General features: G+C 46.7%; 1 protein-coding gene across 2 annotated transcripts in view; it reads left to right on the top strand.

Moving 5' to 3' along the window:
* RAB2A (RAB2A, member RAS oncogene family) overlaps window positions 1-22,341 on the top strand; it is a 130,228-nt gene that overhangs the window by 54,273 nt on the left and 53,614 nt on the right. For both annotated transcript variants that reach the window (XM_073583949.1, XM_073583950.1), the window contains exons 4-5: window positions 15,643-15,725; window positions 16,221-16,313. In XM_073583949.1, coding sequence (XP_073440050.1) covers window positions 15,643-15,725; window positions 16,221-16,313 — 176 coding nt within the window. The remainder of the gene's footprint in view (window positions 1-15,642; window positions 15,726-16,220; window positions 16,314-22,341) is intronic.

The raw sequence follows: 22,341 nt of genomic DNA, 5'->3' as shown, positions 1-22,341 counted from the left end.
AGAGCTTCCATTAAATTGTTCATGCTGTATACCACAAGATCGACATACATGAAAAAGTGTTGGACTAGATCTTTATCACTGTTGCCGAACAAAGAAATCCGAACATAAAGTCCACTTCTTCCTTAAAATCTCTTATTCTAATAAGGGGCACCATGCAGAAATAGCAATTGGCAGTGTGATTGGTTAACTCCCTCCAGATCATTGGGACTTCAAAAGTCATAATTGCCTCTTCCCATGCAAGATGCAACCACTGAGTAGCGTATCATGCACATCTATTGCAGAATGTGTGTCAAGTCCAACTGTTGTGCTGATCTTATTCTGCAGCCTAAATCCTGGTTGTAGGCTTTCCTTATCATGGTAGTCAAGTTTTGCCTTTGTGACACAAAAGTGACTTCTCATATGTAGCAAAATCTATCAGCTTTGTTAATGCAAGAATGAGGCATATCTGAAAAAAAAAAACATATAGGAACATGTCACTATGCTAAAAAACTAAGCTAAGAGATCCTAAAACGGTATACCCTACACAGAGGACATTTATAAAAGTAGGTGATGTAACTGTAATTAGGAATACATCATCGGAGTTGAGTTTCTTGGGTGTTATATACCAAGGAAATGAACTCCAGACTCCCAAATAGTCTATAGGTAAGCAATATAATATTGATAAATTTTTGAATATGTTTTTTGAGGGTTATATACCAAAGAAATGTACTCCAGACCACAGAATAATCTATAGATGGGCAATAGAATACTGATACATTTTTCAACAAGTTTTTGAGGCTTATATAGCAACAAAATCAACCCAAGAAAATGAAAGTTTATGTATGGGCATCTAATACCAATAAAATTTTGAACATGTTTTTTGAGAGTTGTATACCAAGGAAATGTATTAAGACCATGGAATAGTCAATGGGTGAACAATATAATACCTACACATTTAACAAGTTTTTTGAGTACTGAAGGCTCAATAGACTAAATAGATTATGCAATAGACTAATAATGCAATTTTTCTATAAGCCTTCATGAAAGGTGTCCTAAGTAATTACAACCTCCTCTGAATCTTAAAAATTAGAGCCAATCAGCTGTAACCTGAATCAAGCTGCTCACGTCGTGGAGACCACGTTGGGGCCTGATCAGGGAACTCACAGATTCCAAGCACTGTCTTCCCCTGGTGAACTCTCAATGAGCGATCGAAGGGGAGACATTGTGCATTGGATGACAGCTGTGCTTTACAGCTGGCTCTCTGCTGGGATGTCCTCTAATCAACTCTTGCACTCATTGTCATTGTTTGTCCCCTTACAAGCTCTTTTCAGTAGTGACACTGGCATCTAGATTTGATTTAAAAAGGGGGTTTCCTTTTGTATCCCATCGGTATTACTGAGATGTAATAATTGCCACGGTCCTACTACAAAGTTGTTGGTTGTGACTGCAGCCAAAAGTCAAACATTGACCTTTTTAGGTCTGCCACCTGAGAGCTATAATACAGCAACGCAGGGAAATTACAGTTTATTACTCCAGTGATAAGAATTTTGTTTGACAAACTCTTCCTTCCCCCCACCCAAAAAGACATTATTGCTATTGCTGCATCTATAATAAACTGAACTATTAATTTATGACATTATTTATCCTGCACGACGAGACGTGTAAAATAAGTAACAAATAAATGCAAAAAAATTATGCAGTTAGTAAGAGCATTTAAAATCATCCCATTCCAGTCTAACTTCTCCTTCCTCAGAAAACAAAGCCTTCACCCAGATCTGTTGCGGAAGAGATACGGCTCTTAAAGGGAATCTGTCAGGAAGTTCAACCCTCCTAAGCCGATTAAATGTCATGTTGATCATAGGAAGCTGGATAAAGGGATATTGTGGATATCTGAGCTCCAATGTCTTATTCGAGACTAACCCATGTATTATTTCTTATATGTAAATCAGCTATTCCAGGCTCTGGACACGACATAAATCTCCCTGAAAATCTGCCTCCAGAGATTTTTACATGAAAGGGGAGTTACCAGTGTAAGACATGTAACTAAGACAGAACAGGAGAAATGAACTTGGTCTCCATACAAACACATTTTTCACAGCTTTCTGAGCTCGGCTGTGTTGTAACAATAATGTATCCCTGTCTGCCTGTGAGATAGGAGCCTGCAGATGTGTTAGGTATGATCACACACCGCTGTGCAATGAGATCAGGAGAGCAGAGAGCGGCCATCACACTGGTAACTCCCTTCATGTAATATAAGCTCTGGAGGCAGATTCTCATGCACAGCAATGTCTGGCCCATAGAAAACATTAATTTGCTAGCACCGTAGTCCTAGTGACCCCAGAATAAAGTCAGTTTGTCATTTATATCGAACACTGAGCACCGTGAAATTAAACCTGGAAGCAGTGGTATAATTGCTGTATTTTACCATCCGGCACTCCCACAAAAAATATTATGCTCTGTATGACACTTAGTTTAGGCGCTGCAATCTCTGCATCCGCTGAGAGATACATTTGAAAATGACAAAAAGGTGCCTTAAAAAGTTACTGTACCAACAGGACTTGGCACAGCTGTACTTCCAGTTTGACCATCTTTATAGGAGGTATTCGTTGTGTATGTCAAGTGTAGAAAAGCGCAGAAGGATGGTTGAAACAGCATAGTTGTACCAAGTGTTACCAGTGTGACTTTAACTTTTGCCTACCTCTTTTATCAGTTTTCTTACCTACTCACTAGAAAGATGCAGGGATCGTAATGTTAAATGTGAACAGCCCCAACAGACACATGTTCTGAGCCAAGCATTGTGCCCAAACTGACCTTTGTGCCTATTTATGTGTCTGGGAGAACGCATTTAGAAAGTAAAGGCGCTTGCGTCTCCAATGCAAAAACTGAACACAACATATTATATTGGGCTCCAAATTGGCATTTCTTCTGAAAAATTAGCATTTTTCACTTGGCACCACAACTATGATTTCAAAATGGCCAGTACGCCCCTTGATAAATTTTGAGGGGTGTAATTTCCAAAATGGAATTACTTCTCAAGTCTCCTTTTTTTCTTTCACCGCAGAGCCTTTACAGTTGTCTACCTGTGCTATGCCTATTGCTAATTTGGGCCTCGTGAGCACCCTTCACTCATTATCTATGTTGTGTGTTCAGCTTAAACATTATGGGCATTTAAAAAAAAAAAAAATGAGGAAACCAGAGCTGTCCACAGTGGCACAAGTTGGGCGCTGTATATTAAAAATTGAACTTGAACAGGAATGAAACCATTGCATTTTTCACTGTGCAGCCTTCACTGCACATTCATTTTTTTCTGGAAAACACCTGTGGGGTCAAAATAGTCACGGCAGCCCTAGATGAATTCCCTGACGGGTGTGATTTGCAAAATGGCTTGACTTTTGAGGGATTTTCTGCTGTTCTTGCATCTTGAGGGCACTACAAATGGCGCACATACACTATTCCAGCATAATCTGCACTCCAAATCCAATAGCACTTATTATTCAGTTTCTGACCGATCACCTATGGATTATTGCTATGTTTGGGAGAAATTGTGCTACAGATTTTATGGTATGTTTTTGTGTTTGTTTCTTTTTTGTTAGGGGGGGGAGGGAGCGGAATAAAACACTTTCAGGCTAAAACACAATTTTAGTGGAGAGAATGTAATTTATTTTGTACTCAATGTTATGTAATTTTGTGAAATTGTTGTGGGGTCAAAATACTCACTAAACCCCTAGATAACTTTCTTGAGGGGCGTAGTTTAAAAATGGTTTCACTAGTGGGGTTTCTGCTTTTTGAGCAACTTGGGGGGGATCTGCGAATGCAACATGACATCCTAACTGCAACCCCTCCTAATTTGACCACCTAAATTCTAAAGGCGCTCCCTTCCGTGTGCCCAAAGTAGTTTCCAAATGTGGGTGATTGCCCCGTTCAGCCGTAAATGAGCACCAAAATTGTGGGGTCCATTTTCTCCTTATACCCTTGTCAAAAAGAAAAAACTAGGGCTAAGTCAGTAAAGTGGGAGAAAAAAGTGTGTTTCATTCAACTTTTTGTTAAGTCCTGTGAAGCGCCTGAAGGGTTTGCAGAGCTTCCTGATTGCTTTTTATTTTAATTTGAGGGATGCCGTTTTTACGATGGGGTGTTTTCCAGTGTACAGGCTCCTCAGTCACTTTAGTGCATAGATCCCTAACGAAGAAAATAGGCTTTGGGGAATCCCATTGAAAATTTTGAAAATAAACTTTTATGTCTTCTAAGGGTACTGTCACACTTAGCAATGCACCAGCGATCTCGACAACGATATGGATCGCTGGTGCATCGCTAAGTAGACGCTAGTGAGCTGCCACACAGGCAGATCTCACCAGCGACATAGCAGCAGTCGGGGGTCGTTACTTACCTGTCAGACGAAGCGATCCTCACGTCCACGCGTCGCTCGTCGGTGCCACAGGAAGCTGACGACGAGAAACGGCCCAGGCCGTTCTCGCGCGATCAGCGATAACCAGCAGGGGAGCCGGTCGAAGGTAAGTATCACACATAGCGATATCGCTAGCAATAACGCTGCTACGTCACAAAACCAGTGACGTTATAGCGATATTGCTAGCGATATCGCTTAGTGTGACAGGCCCTTAACTTCCTAAATTGATGAAAGGACATTTGAAAAAATGATCCCAGAATTTCTGTGGCATTTTCACGTGAGCTTTCTAGCTGATCAGCGGCCTCTAATGGGCTTTTTTGCTCACATGTTCCTCGGGGAAACCCAGATGGGTGACTATAGTATTAAGAAAGGGGTTGTCCCAAGTAGTGGACAACCCCTTTACTGTCATAGGAAGTTCATGATTTCCAGATTCATTACTTTCCTCCAGTGAAGTTGTCTGTGACTATTAATTGTAAAGGTGTCAGCACAAGTCACTAGCATTTGCCCACCAGTTCTTGAAGGGGTTTTCCTGTTTTTAACATTATTAGCAGCAGAGAAGGGTTAGTTGAGCTGCAGGCTCTTTTAATCTTTGACTATACAGTAATATAAAGAAATAATAATCTTTATTTATATAGCGCTAACATATTCCGCAGCGCTTTACAGTTTGCACACATTATCATCACTGTCCCCGATAGGGCTCACAATCTAAATTCCCTATCAGTATGTCTTTGGAATGTGGGAGGAAACCCACGCAAACACAGGGAGAACATACAAACTCAGTAGTGACGTCAAGTCGACAGCATGTGACTGCTGCAGCCAATCACTTGTGCCCTTTTACCGTGGCATGACTGCTCAGTCCAGCGATTGGTTGCTGCGGCATGTGCCGGACTGGACAATTAGCTTCAAGGGGTTGAAAACCGGGACACCATTCTAGATGCAAATATACTAGCAAGTTGCATGCATTTGTAGTAGGAACACGTCTCAAGATTTGTCAGTTCAAAGCATCTAAAACTGACTCTTAACAAAAAAGCGCAATAAGCATGTGCTGCTTTACTAAGTAATGGACTTCATAAAGTCTGATTTGGACCATCAGTAGTGACTACACACATACAGATTGTGAGCCTTCTTCCCCTTATTACTTTAGAGGGGACTGGGGTGTTATCGGTGTGGCCATATCGTACACTCCTGGGCATTCAGAGGGGTAAATTTTGCATATACCTTGTGTCTTAATGTGGTAATCATGTTGATATTGGCCTAATCCATCATTTAAGATGTAATCAGCCAGTGACCCTACGTGTCTCCTGGCATCGCCAGTGATGCACACTAACTTTCTTCAGCTGGAATTTTGACCTTGGTTAAATTTATCTAGGACTGTGGAATATTTTTTCTTTACTTCTACTCAAATGTCTCTGAAGGATATGAAGTAGAAGGTGGTATTGTGACGTTGGGGCTGCACTTACTAAGAGGAAAAAGAGGAGTAAAAAGGAAAAATGACGATCACAAAAGTCCAATAGTATTAAAGAGTATATCACTAAATGACTTTATTAGATAAGAAAATATACAGGCAGGGGAAACCAGAAACATACGTGCAGAATGCACAGGCTAGGTGCAATATATAGATATTTATAGCAGTCAACTGAAAGTCTTATGTAATAATTATATATACTATATGCTGCTTTATCAAAACTCTGCAGTTACTGCTAAATGGCTTGGTATCAAAGTCCATATATAAATACCAATCATAATTATTGAAAAAAGTATTTAACCGTTATATTATCTGGGATAGCTACCAATGTATACAGGGGCTCCTGAGTACCTGCACATCCGCCCCGACGCGCGTTTCGGAAAGCATTTGTCAGGGGGCTGTATATTTATTACGCTTTTTTTTTCTGTGAGCAGTTTTCATATTAGCAAGGGTGTTGACCTGTGTGCATGATCGCACCATGATGAAAGTGAATGTGGATGGCAAAAGGCAGTTTGTAAGGAGCAAAATGTGGGCGTCTTGTGACTTACGTGATTCAGAGGCGTCAGCTTATAGTTCAGAAACAGATCATGTTCAATTTCATTATCGTACTGAGTGCCATTGGACAAGGCAAGGGAACCTCGATCTGATGAAATGCTACTATAACAGCAGACCCAATGAGAGAGGGTATATGAAGCGTATGAGGAAACTCTGGATGGATATAAGACCTGCATGTCCACTGACTGAGAAACAACTAGTCACCCAACATTTTAATATCATAAAGAGAAAGCTATTATCACAACTTGAGATGGATCAACTGCACACACTCAGATTCACCCCACATGAAGACCTGAAAGAACAAAATGTGCAACCCCCTGAAGATCCTGATCCAATCCTGCAATTAGAGAGCACTGCAGCTGCTCTGAAACAGAAGATCTTAGATAAACTAAATACCATCAATACCAGAGATCGACTACCAAGGCTCAGCAAAGAAATACCACCAGACTATGCTAGAAGATGCCACTAGAGGACTTTGCATCAATACCTACCATCACCCTAACTCATACTAATAAACTGATCTATGCTACTGCCTCAGTAATCATGGAAATGCTTGGCCATACAACCAGCAAAAGCAACATAAGTACATGCCCCCCTTGGAAAAGAAGGCTGGAGACAAAAATCAAGGTGACACAAAGGGAAGTCAGCCAACTAACAGAAATACAAAAAGGTATAAAGATCAAGAATAAGACTAAGCTGGACAAGTACAAAGACCTGACCCCAGCTGAAGCCCTAGAGACTGCTAAGCAAAGGCTCACAGCACTTGCTGCAAGACTAGGGTGATACGCCAAGAAGATAAATGCCCTGTTCTCCAAAGAACCATCCAAAGTGTACTCCCAACTACAGAACAGCAGCACAAAGGCAGCAACTCCACCAATAGCAGAGACTGAACATTACTGGAGTGACATATGGGAGAAGGAAAAAAACACAAAACACCAATGTATGTGTATATGTATGTGTGTGTATATATATGTGTATATATATATATATATATATATATATATATATATATATATGTATATATATGTATGTGTATATATATATGTATGTATGTATGTATATATATAATGATATTCTGGAAACTTCCTGTCTTTTAGCCTTCTCATATCATTCACAGTCCTGATACCCAGTGCATGATGTATTTAGAGAAGCCTGTGACCATAAAATATTCACAAATCTAAACACTTTGGGCCTGAGTCATCACCGGGCCTATCTTAAACTAATATTAAAGAAAAGTTTACTGAGTAAAGATGTGCCATATTTACATCCCCTTTAGGATGTCTACCATGGGCTGGATTAGTTTTCTGTTATAAAGTACCCCTCCTTCTGGGTTAAAAGATAGATAATTAGTCCCGTTGTCTCTCACCAGCTACTTATTGGAGAATTATTATGCTCACTTAGGCCTCTTTCATACGTCCGATTATTTCCGCTACCGGAGATGTCCGTGTGTACTACGTATGGCAACCGTGTGCCGCATCAGTACCACACAGACAGCCGCTGGGGAAGAAACGCTACAGTAAGCGCTGTTCCCCGGTGGCAAGTGCTGAAGCCTGTTGTCGTCATTCTCTCCTGCTCTGCCAGCGAGCAAAGGAGAATGATGTGCGTTATATTAAATTCCGAACGACAGCAAGTGGGGGCTGTGGAATACTCTGATCATCCGCACCTACTGTCACTGTTATTAGTGGCAGCAGGTGTCGGATGATGGGGTTAAGAGTCCCAAAAGCCCCCATCTGCTGTCGTTCGGACTTTAATATAATGCTCCTCATTCTCCTCTGCTCGCTGGCAGAGCAGGGGAGAATGATGACAGCCGGCTTCAGCACCTGCCGCCGGAAAACAGCGCTTACTGTAACGCTTCTTCCCCGGTGCCGATGCGTGTCACACTGAGGACATCAATGTGTGTTCTCCGTGTGCGGGACGTTTTGCTGTCCGTGCTGATGGCAAAAATCGGACATGTCATCGTGTTTTGCCACGGACACACGGTTTTGCACAGACCCATTCATTTGAGTGGGTCTACGTGAGTACCTGTCTCCGATACTTGTGTAAACTGTCACCACACGTACCGGAGATACGGATGTGTGAAAGAGGCCTTACACAGCGCCATTTGTTCCGCAGCGCTCTACAGGTATTATCATCATTGTCCCCATTGGGGATCACAATCTAGAATCTCTATCAGTATGTCTTAGGCGTGGGTGAGTAAACCAGAGAACCCGGAGGAAACCCACGCAAACATGGGGAGAACATATAAACTCCTTGCAGATGTTGTCTAACCAAATGCAAAATTTTTCACAACAAAGCATTGCTTAACCCCTCAGTTACAGCCAATTTGGTACTTAATGACCAAGCCAATTTTTACAATTCTGACCACTCACTTTGACGTTATAGCTCTGGAACACTTCAACGTATCCCACTGATTCTGAGACTGCTTATTCGTGACATACTGTACTTCATGTTAGTAGTAAAATTTCTTCAATATGACTTGCGTTTATTTATGGCAAAAATTTTGCAATTTTCAACCTTTAAATTTTTGTACCCTTAAATCAGAGAGTCATATCACACAAAATAATTACCGTATATACTCGTGTATAAGGCTACTTTCACACATCAGTTTTTTGCCGTCAGGCATGATCCGGCTTTTTTTAGAAAAAACGGATCCGGCATAAATTTTGGAGAACTGTAGAAACGGATCCGTTTTTTTGCTGGATCCGTCTCTGTTCCTGGAGGCTGGCCAATTGGATCTGAGCATGCGCAGACTTACAAAAACCGGATCCGGTTGCTGGATCCGTCTTTTTCTGGATCCGGCGCATTCCGGCGCCCATAGACTTTCATTGTAGCAAAAAGCTGGAAGCGCCGGATCCGGCGCTTCCGGCTTTTTCGCCGGAGACAAAAAACGTTACAGTAGACGTTTTTTCAAGACGCCGGAATGAGACAAGTTGCCGGATCCGGCAAAAAACGGATGAAACGCAATGCCATCCGGCACGATCCGGCGCTAATGCAAGTCAATGGGGAAAAACCTGATCCGGCATTGCATTTTGCCGGATCCGTTTTTTCCAAAAAAAGCCGGATCGCGCCTGAAGGCAAAAAACTGATGTGTGAAAGAGGCCTAAGCCGACCCCCGTAAATTTGCCACAAAATACTGGGAAAATTTATTGACTCGCGTATAAGCCTAGGGTGCAGCAGCCACTAGTAAATTTCAAAAATAAAAATAGATACCAATAAAAGTAAAATTAATTGAGACATCTGTAGGTTAAATGTATTTGAATATCCATATTGAATCAGGAGCCCCATATAATGCTCCATACAGTTCATGATGGCCCCATAAGATGCTCCATACAAAATGCGCCACATATAATGCTGCACAAAGGTTAAAAATGCTCCATAGAATAATATGCCCCTTATGCTGCCCCATAAAGGTTATGGCCCCATAAGTTATTCCATAGATTATGCCCCCGTAAGATGCCCCATAGATTATGCCCCCGTAAGATGCCCCATAGATTATGCCCCCGTAAGATGCCCCATAGATTATGCCCCCGTAAGATGCCCCATAGATTATGCCCCCATAAGATGCTCCATAGCTCCCGGCACTGGCGATATTTACCCATCCCCGCTCCATGGCTGCGCGTCTGTCTGCCAGGTCGCTCTGTCAGTGACGTTCAGGCTGACCTAAACATCACAGACAGAGGACACGGAGGAGAGGACAGCAGCGTGCAGCGATGGACCGGGGACGGGTGAATATATCTTATACTTACCCCCTCCTGGCACTGTCTCTGCAGCCCCCTGCTTCTCCCAGTCTCAGGCTTCTTCCTTCATCGGTCGCGTGGTACCGCTCATTAAAGTCATAAATATGCGCATATTCATGACTTTAATGAGCGGTACCATGTGACCATTGAAGGAAGGAGCCTGAGACCGGGAGAAGCAGGGGGCTGCAGAGATTGCGGCAGGGGGGAGTAAGTATGACTTGACTCCCCCGCCGACCCCCTGATATGACTCGCGTATAAGCCGAGAGGGGGACTTTCAGCCCAAAAAAATGGGCTGAAAATCTTGGCTTATACGCAAGTATACCATATTTTCTGCTTTGTAAGACGCACTTTTTTCCCCAAAACTTGGGGGGAAAATGGGGGTGCGTCTTACAAAGAGGATATACATTACCGGGTGTAGGTCCGCAGGGGTGTCCGGCTGTCCGTCGGCGCTGTGGGTGTCTCCGGGTGCCCAGCCATGTCTCCACGTGCCCAGCCATGTCTCCACGTGCCCAGCGGTGTCTCCGGTTCCAATCCCGAGATCTCAGTCCCGAGATCACCATCCGCGCATGCGCCGCCCCCGGCAGCGGCCGCCATATTGCCGGAGCCCAAAACAGAGGGAACCGAGATGGAGCCCCGGGGCTCTGGCCTGTCGCAAAATGTCGCCGGAGCCCCGGGATTGGAACCGGAGACACCGCTGGGCACGTGGAGACACGGCTGGGCACCCAAAGACACCCACAGCGCCGACGGACACCCGGTAAATGTGGGCAGAGCCCCGGGCTGCTGCACAGCCCCCCCTGGCAGCAGCGCAAGCCCCCCTGGTAGCAGCATGAGCCCCCCTGGCAGCAGTACAGCCCCCCCTGGTAGCAGCATGAGCCCCCCTGGTAGCAGCACGAGCCCCCCTGGCAGCAGTACAGGCCCCCCTGGTAGCAGTACGAGCCCCCCTGGCAGCGCGCTGCACATCGGAGCACCCTCTCATCCATTCCTGCGGCCTGCAGTATCACCCCACTCCTGCCTCCTCCAGCAGCGACCCCCGGTAAGCAATAAGACACCTGGATTATAAGAGGCACCACCATTTTATTAAAAAAAAAAAAAAAAAAACGTTTTTTCCTATTTTTCTCCTCAAAATTTGTGGTGCGTCTTTTATAAAGCGAATAATACGGTATATGGTAATAAATAACATTTCCCACATGTCACTTTTACATCAGCACAATTTTGATAACGTGATTTTTTTTTTTTTGTTAGGGCGTTTTCAAGGTTAAAAGTTGACCAGTGATTTCTCATTTTTTCAACAAAATTTACAAAACCATTTTTTTTAGGGACCACATCGCATTTGGAGTGAGTTTGCGGGGTCAAGGTGCACAGAATCACATTCAAGAAATTTATTAACCCTTCAAGTGCTTCATGAGAACTAAAACAATCTGAAGGAAAAAATTAACATTTTACTTTTTTCACAAAAAATTTACTTTGTATCCAAGTTTTTTTTTTATTTCCACAAGGGTATCCGAAGAAAATGGACCACAAACTTTGTTGTGCAATTTCTCCTGAGTACGCCAATATCTTATATGTTTGGGTGCACGTTAGGGGGTGGTTGATTTACTATTTTTAGCCCAGTGATCAAAATGAACCAATAGAAAAAATTTACTATTGTTGCCTGGTGCCGGTCGGCAGATCTTGGAGGGCGCACTGCGCATGTGCCTGCCATTTTTCTCCCGGAAGAAGATGTCGACGGCCGGGGAACAGGACCGGAGGATGCAGGAGGGTCCAGGGAAACCGGATATACTGGGGGGGGGGGGGGGGGGAGACCCCATTTCTCTCTGATGTGCTAGATCATTTGAGGAGAGAGAAATTAAATGGGAAATCAGACTTTTTTTTTTTTTTTTGCGGTCGCCGTTATTCCGTGATGGCAACAATGGGGGCGGTAAAAACCGACCATCTCCAGGGAGAATTTTCGACGCTGGGAGGCGCTGTACACTTATTTCCCAGCGCCGTTAAAAAGCGGTGCTAAAGAATAAGTACCCTTAACTGCCGCCGTTAAATGGCAAATCGGCAGTCATTAAGGGGTTAAAAATGTGCTCCTTTTTAGCCAGCATTTTTCTAGCATATGCTATCTGATGAATTACCATGCTTGTATGTGTCTCTCTATAGACTTTACAGCCTTAAGGGGGTTTTACACCGATTTTGTGACGTTATAACGATATTGCTGTGTGTGATTCTTGCCTCCGACCGGCTCCCCCGCTGTCCGTCGTTGATCGCGCGAGATCGGCCGGCTCCATTTCTCGTCGGGCGCTTCCTGCTGGCGCCGACGAGCGACGCATGGAGGCGGGCGGGAGGACCTCAGGATCGCCGCGCCTGAAAGGTAAGTATCGTCCGCTGTATCGCTGCTGCATCGCTGTGAGGTCTGCCTGTGTGGCAGCTCACTAGCGACCATTTAGCGATGCACCAGCCATCCTGACCGGGTCATATCGTGGTCGGGATCGCTGGTGCATCACTAAATGTAAAAGGGCCTTTAGTGTGTGATTGAGAGGAGTCCCATGACTGGGACAGTTGCAGAGACTTTGGCCCTGCAGCACACCCCTTAATATAGCCTTGTAAAGCTGAGGCAGATAGATCCACCACTGACAATAGGTGATGGTCACCGCCACTACACCCTCCCCCGCACATTGACCGCTCCATCAATGACCCTCTCCAGTCCATCGTTTCTGCAGCCCATGTGGCTGCTGTAAAGCCGATGTCTAAATGCCCTTATGATCATGACCAGAAAATAAAATACAAACCTCTACAACCTCAAAATAGGAAAAAAAAAATGAATGTGTGTCACTATCAGGGTGTATAAAAAATAATTGTAAAGGAAAAGAAAAGAATCATACATTCCCTGATAAAGAGATTTTATGTTTGTAACATATAAGGCATGATATGCTATGATTCTAATGGAAAGTAACATCTCCATATTATGTAGCCCATATTAGCGGAGTTGTTACATAGTGTTTCACATTCCAGGAAGTTTCCAGTTTCCATTATTATTTTTTTTTTCTTATTAGTTACTAATTAGATGAAATCTATTATGACTTGCACAGGTGACCAACAAAACTGAATTTCATCAATTTAATTTATTTTTTTTCCTAAACTGATTAAAAGGGGAAAAGTGACAACATTAAGTCTTGGGATTGCTGGAAGGCTGGCGGCTGCTTCCAATATAAGGGAGCAAATCTGCATCCTTGGCCTTCCAACAACCTTTCCACCAGCAGATGGTGGGCGTAAAGATGTCATTCATCATTTATTTACAATGGGCTTTATTTATTCTAGTGTCAGCAGCTGCCCCAGGGAGCAGGTTATTGAATTGAAATGCGCCGCCGCTCTGGGTTATTTGCTTCCTTTCAGATTTGTCTTGTGGGCTCAGTTGCTAGGAGTCCTTTCTGTGTCTAATAATGATTCATGTATTGTGAAGCCACTCAGTAAATTGGGATGTCAGGGATTGCCAAGGAAGGGCTGCCTGTTCCTGGAGAAAACCGAAAGCAGAAGGCTGGATAAGCCGCTACCTGTTCTGCGCTCCGTCCCTTCATTCTCTGCTAATGCTCCATAAAGAACATTATCGCCCTCGCATCTATTGCCATCTCCTCCGGGCACCTTAAGCACTAGATAGGGACTGACTAAAATGTCATCACCTGACACGTAAGAGTGGAGGTGCTGGAGAACTTTCATTTCTATGCGAGTTACAGAAGACATTTGCTGGATGACCAGTTCGACATAAAGACAACAGAATTGTAAAGATTTATTTCCAGATGCCATATCAGCATTGTACATTCATTTAGTGAGTGGAAGGCCTAGGTGTTCTCCACCTAGGTGACCCTGTATTGCAGAAGGGATTTAAGGGCTTACAAATTTTAGTTTAATGGCCATTTAAATGGACCGATGGGTATATTTGATTGGCTAATCCAGGATGCTAATGAGCACTGATCAGCTGTATACAAGGCTACTCGGGCTGCCGAATGTTCTGTGTGCATAGGATATCATGGTATCGGCAGCACATCCCCTCTCACAGGACAATGTGCTGCTGAGGACGATGTTTTTTATGCTTGCTTACAGTGACTATTGACTTGTTGCCTCTGTCCATGAACTTGATCCCCCATTTATTGGCCCTTCTAAATTGGTCATAGGGCTAAATATCTATTTATACCGGCCAAACGATGGGTCATTCCTGATTATCGGTGTACACATGCCACCTATTGGCCCATGATTGTGCAAAATGCTGATAGGATTATTTATAACGGCATAAAATGCATCATAGTCAGTAGCACATCACCCCATGTAAGCAGGCGCTGCCAGCGATGTGTGTAGAAAGGGGGGCAGAATTGTTGTCGTAATCGTTCTGTCGCTGTACACTTTGTGTCGGCCTATGTGGACAGGGGCTGTGTTACCAGATTCCCTTTCCAGCTTTAATTTGTTTTTGTTTTTCTCTGTTAACATTGTCCGAATTCATTCATTTATTTATTTTTTGTGAGAATTATATTATGTGCTATTTGGATGGCCATAAATATTGGCAGAGGTCCAACTCTTGCCACTTTCGGTGATCTGTTTGAGGGTAACGGGGGGAACGCTGTATTCCCGCACTCTTTACCACGTGTGTTTGATATCTGTAACATATCCATTTCTCTTGTGAGTATACACAATTTTAGGTGCAGATTTTCCCAATAGAATTGCATTAGATGCAGAAAATCCTCTGTGGAAATGCATTTAAAAAAACGCATGTAATCCGCAAATGACTATATTAGTATCGTTTTGTCAAAGCCAAATAGCAGGAAGAATAAAAAACAAAGCAGCTTTATTTAAAGCATGACATTTCAACAAGAGACAAAAATGACAGCATCAAAACCTCAAAAGCACAATAAATATTTTAAAAAATGCAAGTAACCTAAATTACCTAAGCAGTGCGGAAATGTTGCAGAAAATCCGCAACAATCAAAATCTTACCAAATACAGCGGGAACGTCGCCTTAGTAGGAAATGTTCCTGGTACTGCAGTTGACTACAGCTCACTTACGTGAATGGCGCTGAGCTGCAATACCTGGCACGGCCACCCCTAAATGTATGATAGACAGTAGAGGGTGCAGTCCCTATAAACAGCTGATGGTTAATGGTGGCGACTTGACACCAACCTGGTGTATCCTATATCATAAGTCTTTAGATATGTTTATTTGTGTATATGGTTGTGTGTACCTGCACAGGAGAGCTGCGCTTATGTGCCACAAATCACATTACCAACATGTAGAGAAGGTCTATAAACCACAAACACACAAGCTTAAGATGAAGCAAAGTTTGCGCTAATCTTTCCATTGAGCTGTATGATCCTGTTCGTCCAGTTTCTCCGCTGTGAAGGTAACAGTTTTCGGGGTGACCATTTCGAGCGGTGTGCACATTTATACTCCCTCCCTTTTTTTCGTTCCATCATTTGTAGCTGATCTAAAAGTGAATATATTTTAATAACTTATCATTTGTTGCTTTTTCCAGGCCGGTCAAGAATCTTTTCGCTCCATCACAAGATCATACTACAGAGGCGCTGCCGGTGCTTTATTAGTTTATGATATTACAAGGTAGGATTTTCCATGTTGTTGCTTTGAGATCACATTTAGGATTTTGTATACCGGTAGCTATAGTTGTGCTTCCTTCTTCTAGACTTTAGAAATGCCTGAACTTGGATTCTACATGTCTGCTAGGTAACAATTGGGAATCCCACTGATTATTTCCCAGTTTAGTCGCCATTTCTTCATCCTTTTCCCAGTGTTACAATCAGAAGTTTTTTCCTCACTTGCAATGGAAGATCAATTTGTAAACACTCTTCCTTGCGGAAACCACACAAAAAGTGACACCAAGCTTGGAGTTTTTCATTTGGTCTGCCAATTAGAAACTTTTTTTTGCTGTCCATAGTTCTGTACATTGTTAGTGAATTGTTTGTAAAAAAAAAAAAAAATGTGGTTCTATAAGTTCAATTTAGATTTTGTGTTTTCACTATGATGCTTAGGCCGCTGTACACTGTAGTGACACAGCTGGTCCGGTATCTCTTCTCACACTTTTGTATTTGTACCCAGGAGAGACACCTTCAATCATCTGACTACCTGGCTTGAAGATGCCCGTCAACACTCAAATTCAAACATGGTGATCATGCTAATTGCCAATAAAAGGTAAAGTGATTGTGTCTAATGTCTTTGTTGATGATGTGGGATCTAAAGGTGTCTTCTCTGATACCATGTATGTTAGGGATGTCTGTTCTAGACCTCTAGAGGGGAGTTAGTAGGAACTGGGTCCTAAGTAGTGATGAGCGAGAGATTACCTTTTTGTTAGACAATTCCTGCGTGTGTGGCGGCTATCGAACAGCCGCAGGACATGCAGTCGCGGCGGCTCGAGCGTTTTTTTTCGAGCACACAGAAAATATTCGATTACGACACGAGCGTCCTCTGATAACACCTTATTCGAGCACACTTTCTCATCACTAGTCCTAAGTGATCACCTTTCCTCACATGAAATTTATGCAACGTAGTCAGTGGGCACTTGTGTGAAAAAGTGTTTGCCCCCTTCCTGATTTCCTATTATTTTGCAAGTTTCCTCTGAATGGCTTAAGAAAAACAAAATTAAGACTTTGGAGTGGCCTAGTCAGAGTCCCGAGCGTAATCCGATTGAGATGCTGTGGCATGACCTTAAAAAGGTGGTTCATGCTCAGAAACCTTGCAGTGTGGCTGAATTACAACAATTCTGCAAAGATGAGTAGGCCAAAACTCCTCCAGAGCGATGTAAAAGACTCATGGACAGTTATTACAAATGCTTAATTGTGGTTGTTGCTGCTAAGTGTGGCCCAGCCAGTTATTAGGTTTAGGAGACAATCAATTTTTCTCCTTCGTCTCATTGGGGGACACAGAGACTGTGGGTGTGTGCTTCTGCCGTCTGGAGGCTGACACTAAGTATACAAAAAAAGAGTTAGCTCCTCCTCCGCCGCATACACCCTCGCCCCCAGACCGGGCGTAACTCAGTTTTTGCTTAGTGTCTGATGGAGGCACACGCAGTCTGGAGCTCCAGACTAGGTTTTTTTTTTTTTTTTTTTTCCTTTCTTTGAAGATAAGACAGGGGCGACGGATCCTATAGAGAGGGTCCGATCTCCCCCAAATCATCAACGGGCGACCACGTGTGAGTAGTCCTCCACGTGTTTTCTCTCCCGCACCGAGGGACACATCTGGGACTTTTCCCCAGACAACCATTTTTCTTTTTTATTTTGTAAAGAGGGGCAACGCATCCTGATGAGAGGATTCGATTTCCCCATGAACTACAACGGGCGAGCACGTGTGAGCGATGGGCGATCCCCAACGGACTCCACGTTTTGTTCCTCTCCTGCAACGCGGGATTTCAGGTTGGCCCCTTCCACCCCTAGGTAGTGACACCAGGGGTGCAGTGGGAGGCGCAGGTGAGCCAGGGGATCGAAGCATCCATCCCCAGTAGCCTCCCCCTCCCTGCCCAGGGATGGGGTTGAGAGCACCCCAAGAGAGCCCCCCCCGGCGGCCAGACTCACCTTTGTTTGTAGGGTCACCCCCCGTAACGGGACCCTCCAGAATGCGCCGCGGGGCTGTCTGTTCCCCCGCCCGACGGGGTTATTTTTTCTCACGGGGCCCGACTCTCTCCCCGGTGGAACCCGGTGCGAGTAGTGCCACATGCGGAGTGCGGCCAGAAGTCCCGCCGGCGGCCGCGGTCCCCGCGGTATGGGGAGATCCGCGAGGCCTGCCCGCCCCTTCCGGTGGTAGCCGGAAGCCCCGCCCACTGACTTCCGGCAGCCCGGGGGGCGCGGCGGGTGCGCAGTGACCGGGGAGCGCGCGCCCTCCTCCCCCTCCTCGCAGGTCCCCGCCGGAGTACGGCTGAAGCTCCGCCGGCGGCCGCGGTCCCCGCTGTATGGGGAGGGCCGCGAGTTCCGAGCGAGGCCCGCCGCTTCCGGTGGTTGCCGGAAGCCCCGCCCACTGACTTCCGGCGGCCCGGGGAGCGCGGCGGGCGCGCACAGTGACCAGAGGCTCCCGCCCCCCTCCCCCTCCTCGCATTTCCTCGCCGGAGTGCGGTCGGAAGCCCCGCCGCCTCTCTCCAAAGTGCACCGCAGTGCCCCCGGCGAGTAACGGCACGTGAAGCAGCTCGTCCATGTCTCAGGGTTTTCGCTGCGTCCAGAGCACCCCGTGGAAGAGGTGGGACGTTACCGGTGGGTGAGTGCAACCCCGTTTCGAGTGCCGCACTGGTTGTCAAGGAAGGGGTTACCCTCCTCCTCCTACCCTACCCTGCAATATGTCTGGCAAAGGGAAAGCTCACTCTTTCCTATACGCTGTTTGCGTTTCCTGTGGGGTCAGGCTGCCTAAGGCGCAGCCGGGTAAATTTTGCGAAGCCTGTGAGTCGGAGCGAGCCCAGGAGCCCCCCATTGTTGCAGAGCCCAGGGGTCAGGACCCCCCAGAATGGGCAGTGTCTTTATCGCATTCTATGATGTCCCTTACGAAGGCAATTGAGTCCCTTCGGGGCCCGGGCAGGGTCAAGGATGGTGGTCTGCCAGCGGAAGACAGCTCGTCCACGTCTCAGGACCCTTCGTCCGTTAGGGGCCGCTCCAGCACCAGACAAGCTCATGGTAAGAGAGCTCGTTCTCCGTCGGCCGGGCCCTCTGGGGAGTCGGCGGCGATTTTTAGGGCATCTCGTTCCCTGTCGCCAAGCTCAGGAAGCGATCAGGACGAGGGCGAGGAGGAGGAGGAGGAAGCCTGGAATCCAGAAAGCCTGGGATACCAGGACTCGGTGGACAGCCTCATTGAGGCGGTCAACCAGACTTTAGAGATCGAGGATGATGTGTCCACGGCCTCAGGTCACAAGGTCTCCTTCAAGAAAACCAGGCGTCCGCATAGAAGGTTTGCCACACATCCGGAGTTCGAGGAGCTAGTCCAGAAACATAGGGAACACCCGGATAAGCGCTTTGCAATGCAAAAGGCGCTGCAAGCAAAGTATCCGTTTCCTCCTGAACTCCATAAAGGGTGGGTGGAGTCGCCAGTAGTGGACCCACCGGTGTCACGTTTAGCATCAAGATCGCTATTGTCGATACCCAGCGGTTCTTCTATTAAGGACCCAACTGATCGCCTCATAGAGGGGCTTGCCCGCTCAGTGTATGAGGCAGCAGGGTCGGCTCTGGCCCCCTCCTTTGCGGCTACCTGGGTGGCTAAGGCCATGGTTTCATGGGCAGACACTCTGCATAGGGCCCTCCAAGACAGGGATCTGCCCGCGGAAATCTTGGAGGTGACAAATCAGATATCAGGAGCGAGTGATTATCTCGTCGGCGCCGCTCTGGATGCGGCCGAGTGTTCTGCTGTGGCAGCAGCAAATGCGATCGCCGTAAGGCGAGCATTATGGCTGAGATTATGGAAAGCGGATTCTATCTCTAAAAAATCCTTGACCTCATTGCCTTTTCAAGGCAATCGGTTGTTCGGTGAAAAGCTTGATAAGCTTATCTCAGAAGCCACAGGGGGGAAGAGTAGTTTTCTACCGCAACAGAAGAGTTGGCCGGCATTCAGGCAGACGCAGAGGCGTTTTCGGCCCTTTCGTAGCTCCTGGAGGTGGACTTCGGCCAGGGCATCCACCTCCGCAAATGATGGTCAGATTAGAGAAAGGCAAGTTTCTTACAGGGCCAATCCGCTGGGTAGAGGCCGAGGCCGTTTGCCCAGAGCGAGGGGGGCCAGATCACAAAAGCCTCCAGCAAAATGACTCGAGGCACTTCGTACCTACGGACGACAGAGTGGGCGGACGCCTACTAAGGTTCAGCCACGTTTGGGTCGCAGTGGCACGCGACGCTTGGGTGGCAGAACTGATATCGTCCGGGTACAAGATAGAGTTTGTCGGACTCCCGCCACGGCGTTTCTTCCGTTCCCGGCTCTCCGGAACAGAATCGCAGGCGGAAGGTCTGTTGCAGGCTATAATGACGCTACAGCGCAACGGGGTCATTGTCCCAGTGCCGAAAAGCGAAGAGACGCAAGGTTTTTACTCCAACCTGTTTTCAGTCCCCAAAAAGGACGGGACAGTAAGGCCAGTACTGGATTTAAAGATCCTGAACAAGTTTATCAGGGTCAGGCGATTCCGGATGGAATCTCTCCGTTCGGTCATTTCAGCCATGGATCCAGGGGAATTCCTGGCCTCGATCGATGTGCAGGATGCATATCTACACATCCCGATTTTTCCTCCACACCAGAGGTTCCTGCGTTTTGCGATCGGAGGGCGACATTTCCAATTTGTTGCTCTGCCCTTCGGTCTGGCCACTGCCCCCAGAGTCTTTACAAAGATAATGGCGGTGGTTATGGCCATCCTGCATGCTCGGGGCATAACGGTACTACCCTACCTGGACGACCTTTTGGTAAAGGGGCCGTCGTTTCAGGCGTGCCAGGAGAATGTCGGTATCACTCTGGATACCCTGGCCCGCCTAGGTTGGCTGATCAATCGGAACAAGTCGTCCTTGGTTCCGGCTCAGAGAATCGTATTTCTAGGCATGGTTTTCGACACCTCCCAGGGGCTGGTGATCCTCCCTCAGGACAAGGCGCAAAGGATCAAACAGGGGGTACGGAACCTTCTTCAGCCGGGCTCCAGATCCATCCGGTACGGCATGAGTGTGTTGGGCAGAATGGTGGCGGCGATGGAGGCAATCCCGTTTGCCCAGTTCCATCTCCGTCCGCTTCAACATGCGCTCTTGTCAGCATGGGACCGAAGGCTGCTTTCCCTCAATCATCGGTGCAGTTTGTCTCCACCGGTCCGACGGTCACTCCAGTGGTGGACTCGCGACTCGTCTCTGGTTCAGGGGAAACCCTTTCCCCCGGAACAGTGGTTGGTGGTGACGACCGATGCAAGCCTGCAGGGTTGGGGAGCAGTTTTCCAGAGTCACACAGCCCAGGGGCGGTGGTCCTTTCGGGAGGTAATTCTCCCGATCAACATTCTGGAGATACGGGCAATACGATTGGCCCTGCAACATTTTCAGCGTTGGCTGACAAACCGGCCGGTGCGCGTTCAGTCGGACAATGCTACAGCGGTAGCGTATGTGAACCATCAGGGGGGCACGCGCAGCCAGGCAGCCATGCGCGAGGTCGGGCTGGTACTGCGTTGGGCCGAGAAAAACCACGTGGTAATTTCAGCGGTGCACATTCCGGGAATCGAAAACTGGGCGGCGGATTTTCTCAGCCGACAGGGGGTCGCGGCAGGGGAGTGGTCCCTGCACCCCGAGGTTTTTCAACAGATCTGCCAACGGTGGGGGACACCAGACGTGGACCTTATGGCATCCAGAGAGAACGCCAAGATTCAAAGGTTCGTCGCTCGATCCCTCGACCCGCAGGCAATCGCAGCAGACGCTCTGGTGCTTCCGTGGAGCCAGTTTCGGCTCCCGTACTTGTTCCCCCCGCTACCTCTGCTTCCAAGAGTCATCAGAAAGATAAGGAGAGAGAAGGTTCCAGCAATTCTGCTGGCCCCAGACTGGCCTCGGCGGGCCTGGTATGCAGATCTGGTTCAACTAGTGGTGGACGTACCCTGGCGTCTCCCAGATCGGCCGGACTTACTGTCCCAGGGGCCGATCTGCCATCCGAACTTAGGGGCCCTGTGTTTGACGGCGTGGCCATTGAATCTTGGCTGTTAACACAGGCAGGATTCAGGCGCGATGTGGTGGCCACGATGGTGAGTGCCCGAAAGCCTTCCTCGGCGAAGGTATATCATCGGACTTGGGAAGTGTTTTTCCGTTGGTGTAGGGATCGCGGAGTGGCTCCTCTGATTTTTTCGATCCCCAACGTACTGGCTTTTCTGCAGGCAGGGCTGGACGCGGGATTGGCTCCGAGTTCGCTCAGAACGCAAGTCTCGGCCCTGTCGGTGCTTTTCCAACGAAAGGTCGCTTCGGTCTGGCAGGTTAGGACGTTTATGCAAGGGGTCGCACATTTAGTACCCCCCTATAAGGCACCGATGGAATCATGGGACCTGAACTTAGTGCTCAGGGCCCTTCAGGAGCCTCCCTTCGAACCGTTACAAGAAGTCTCCTTACCTTACCTGTCCAGGAAGGTCGATTTTCTGGTAGCGATAACATCTATTAGGCGGGTTTCGGAACTGGCGGCTTTATCTTGTAAACCGCCGTTCCTGACTTTTTACAAGGATAAAGTAGTTTTAAGGCCAGCTCCCCCCTTCTTGCCGAAG

Source organism: Dendrobates tinctorius, unplaced genomic scaffold (assembly GCF_039654945.1).
Source record: "Dendrobates tinctorius isolate UK_male_01 unplaced genomic scaffold, ASM3965494v1 ptg000082l, whole genome shotgun sequence".
Taxonomy (NCBI): domain Eukaryota; kingdom Metazoa; phylum Chordata; class Amphibia; order Anura; family Dendrobatidae; genus Dendrobates; species Dendrobates tinctorius.
Note: the sequence above shows the minus strand (reverse complement) of the source record. Positions and strands in the feature narration are given on the sequence as shown.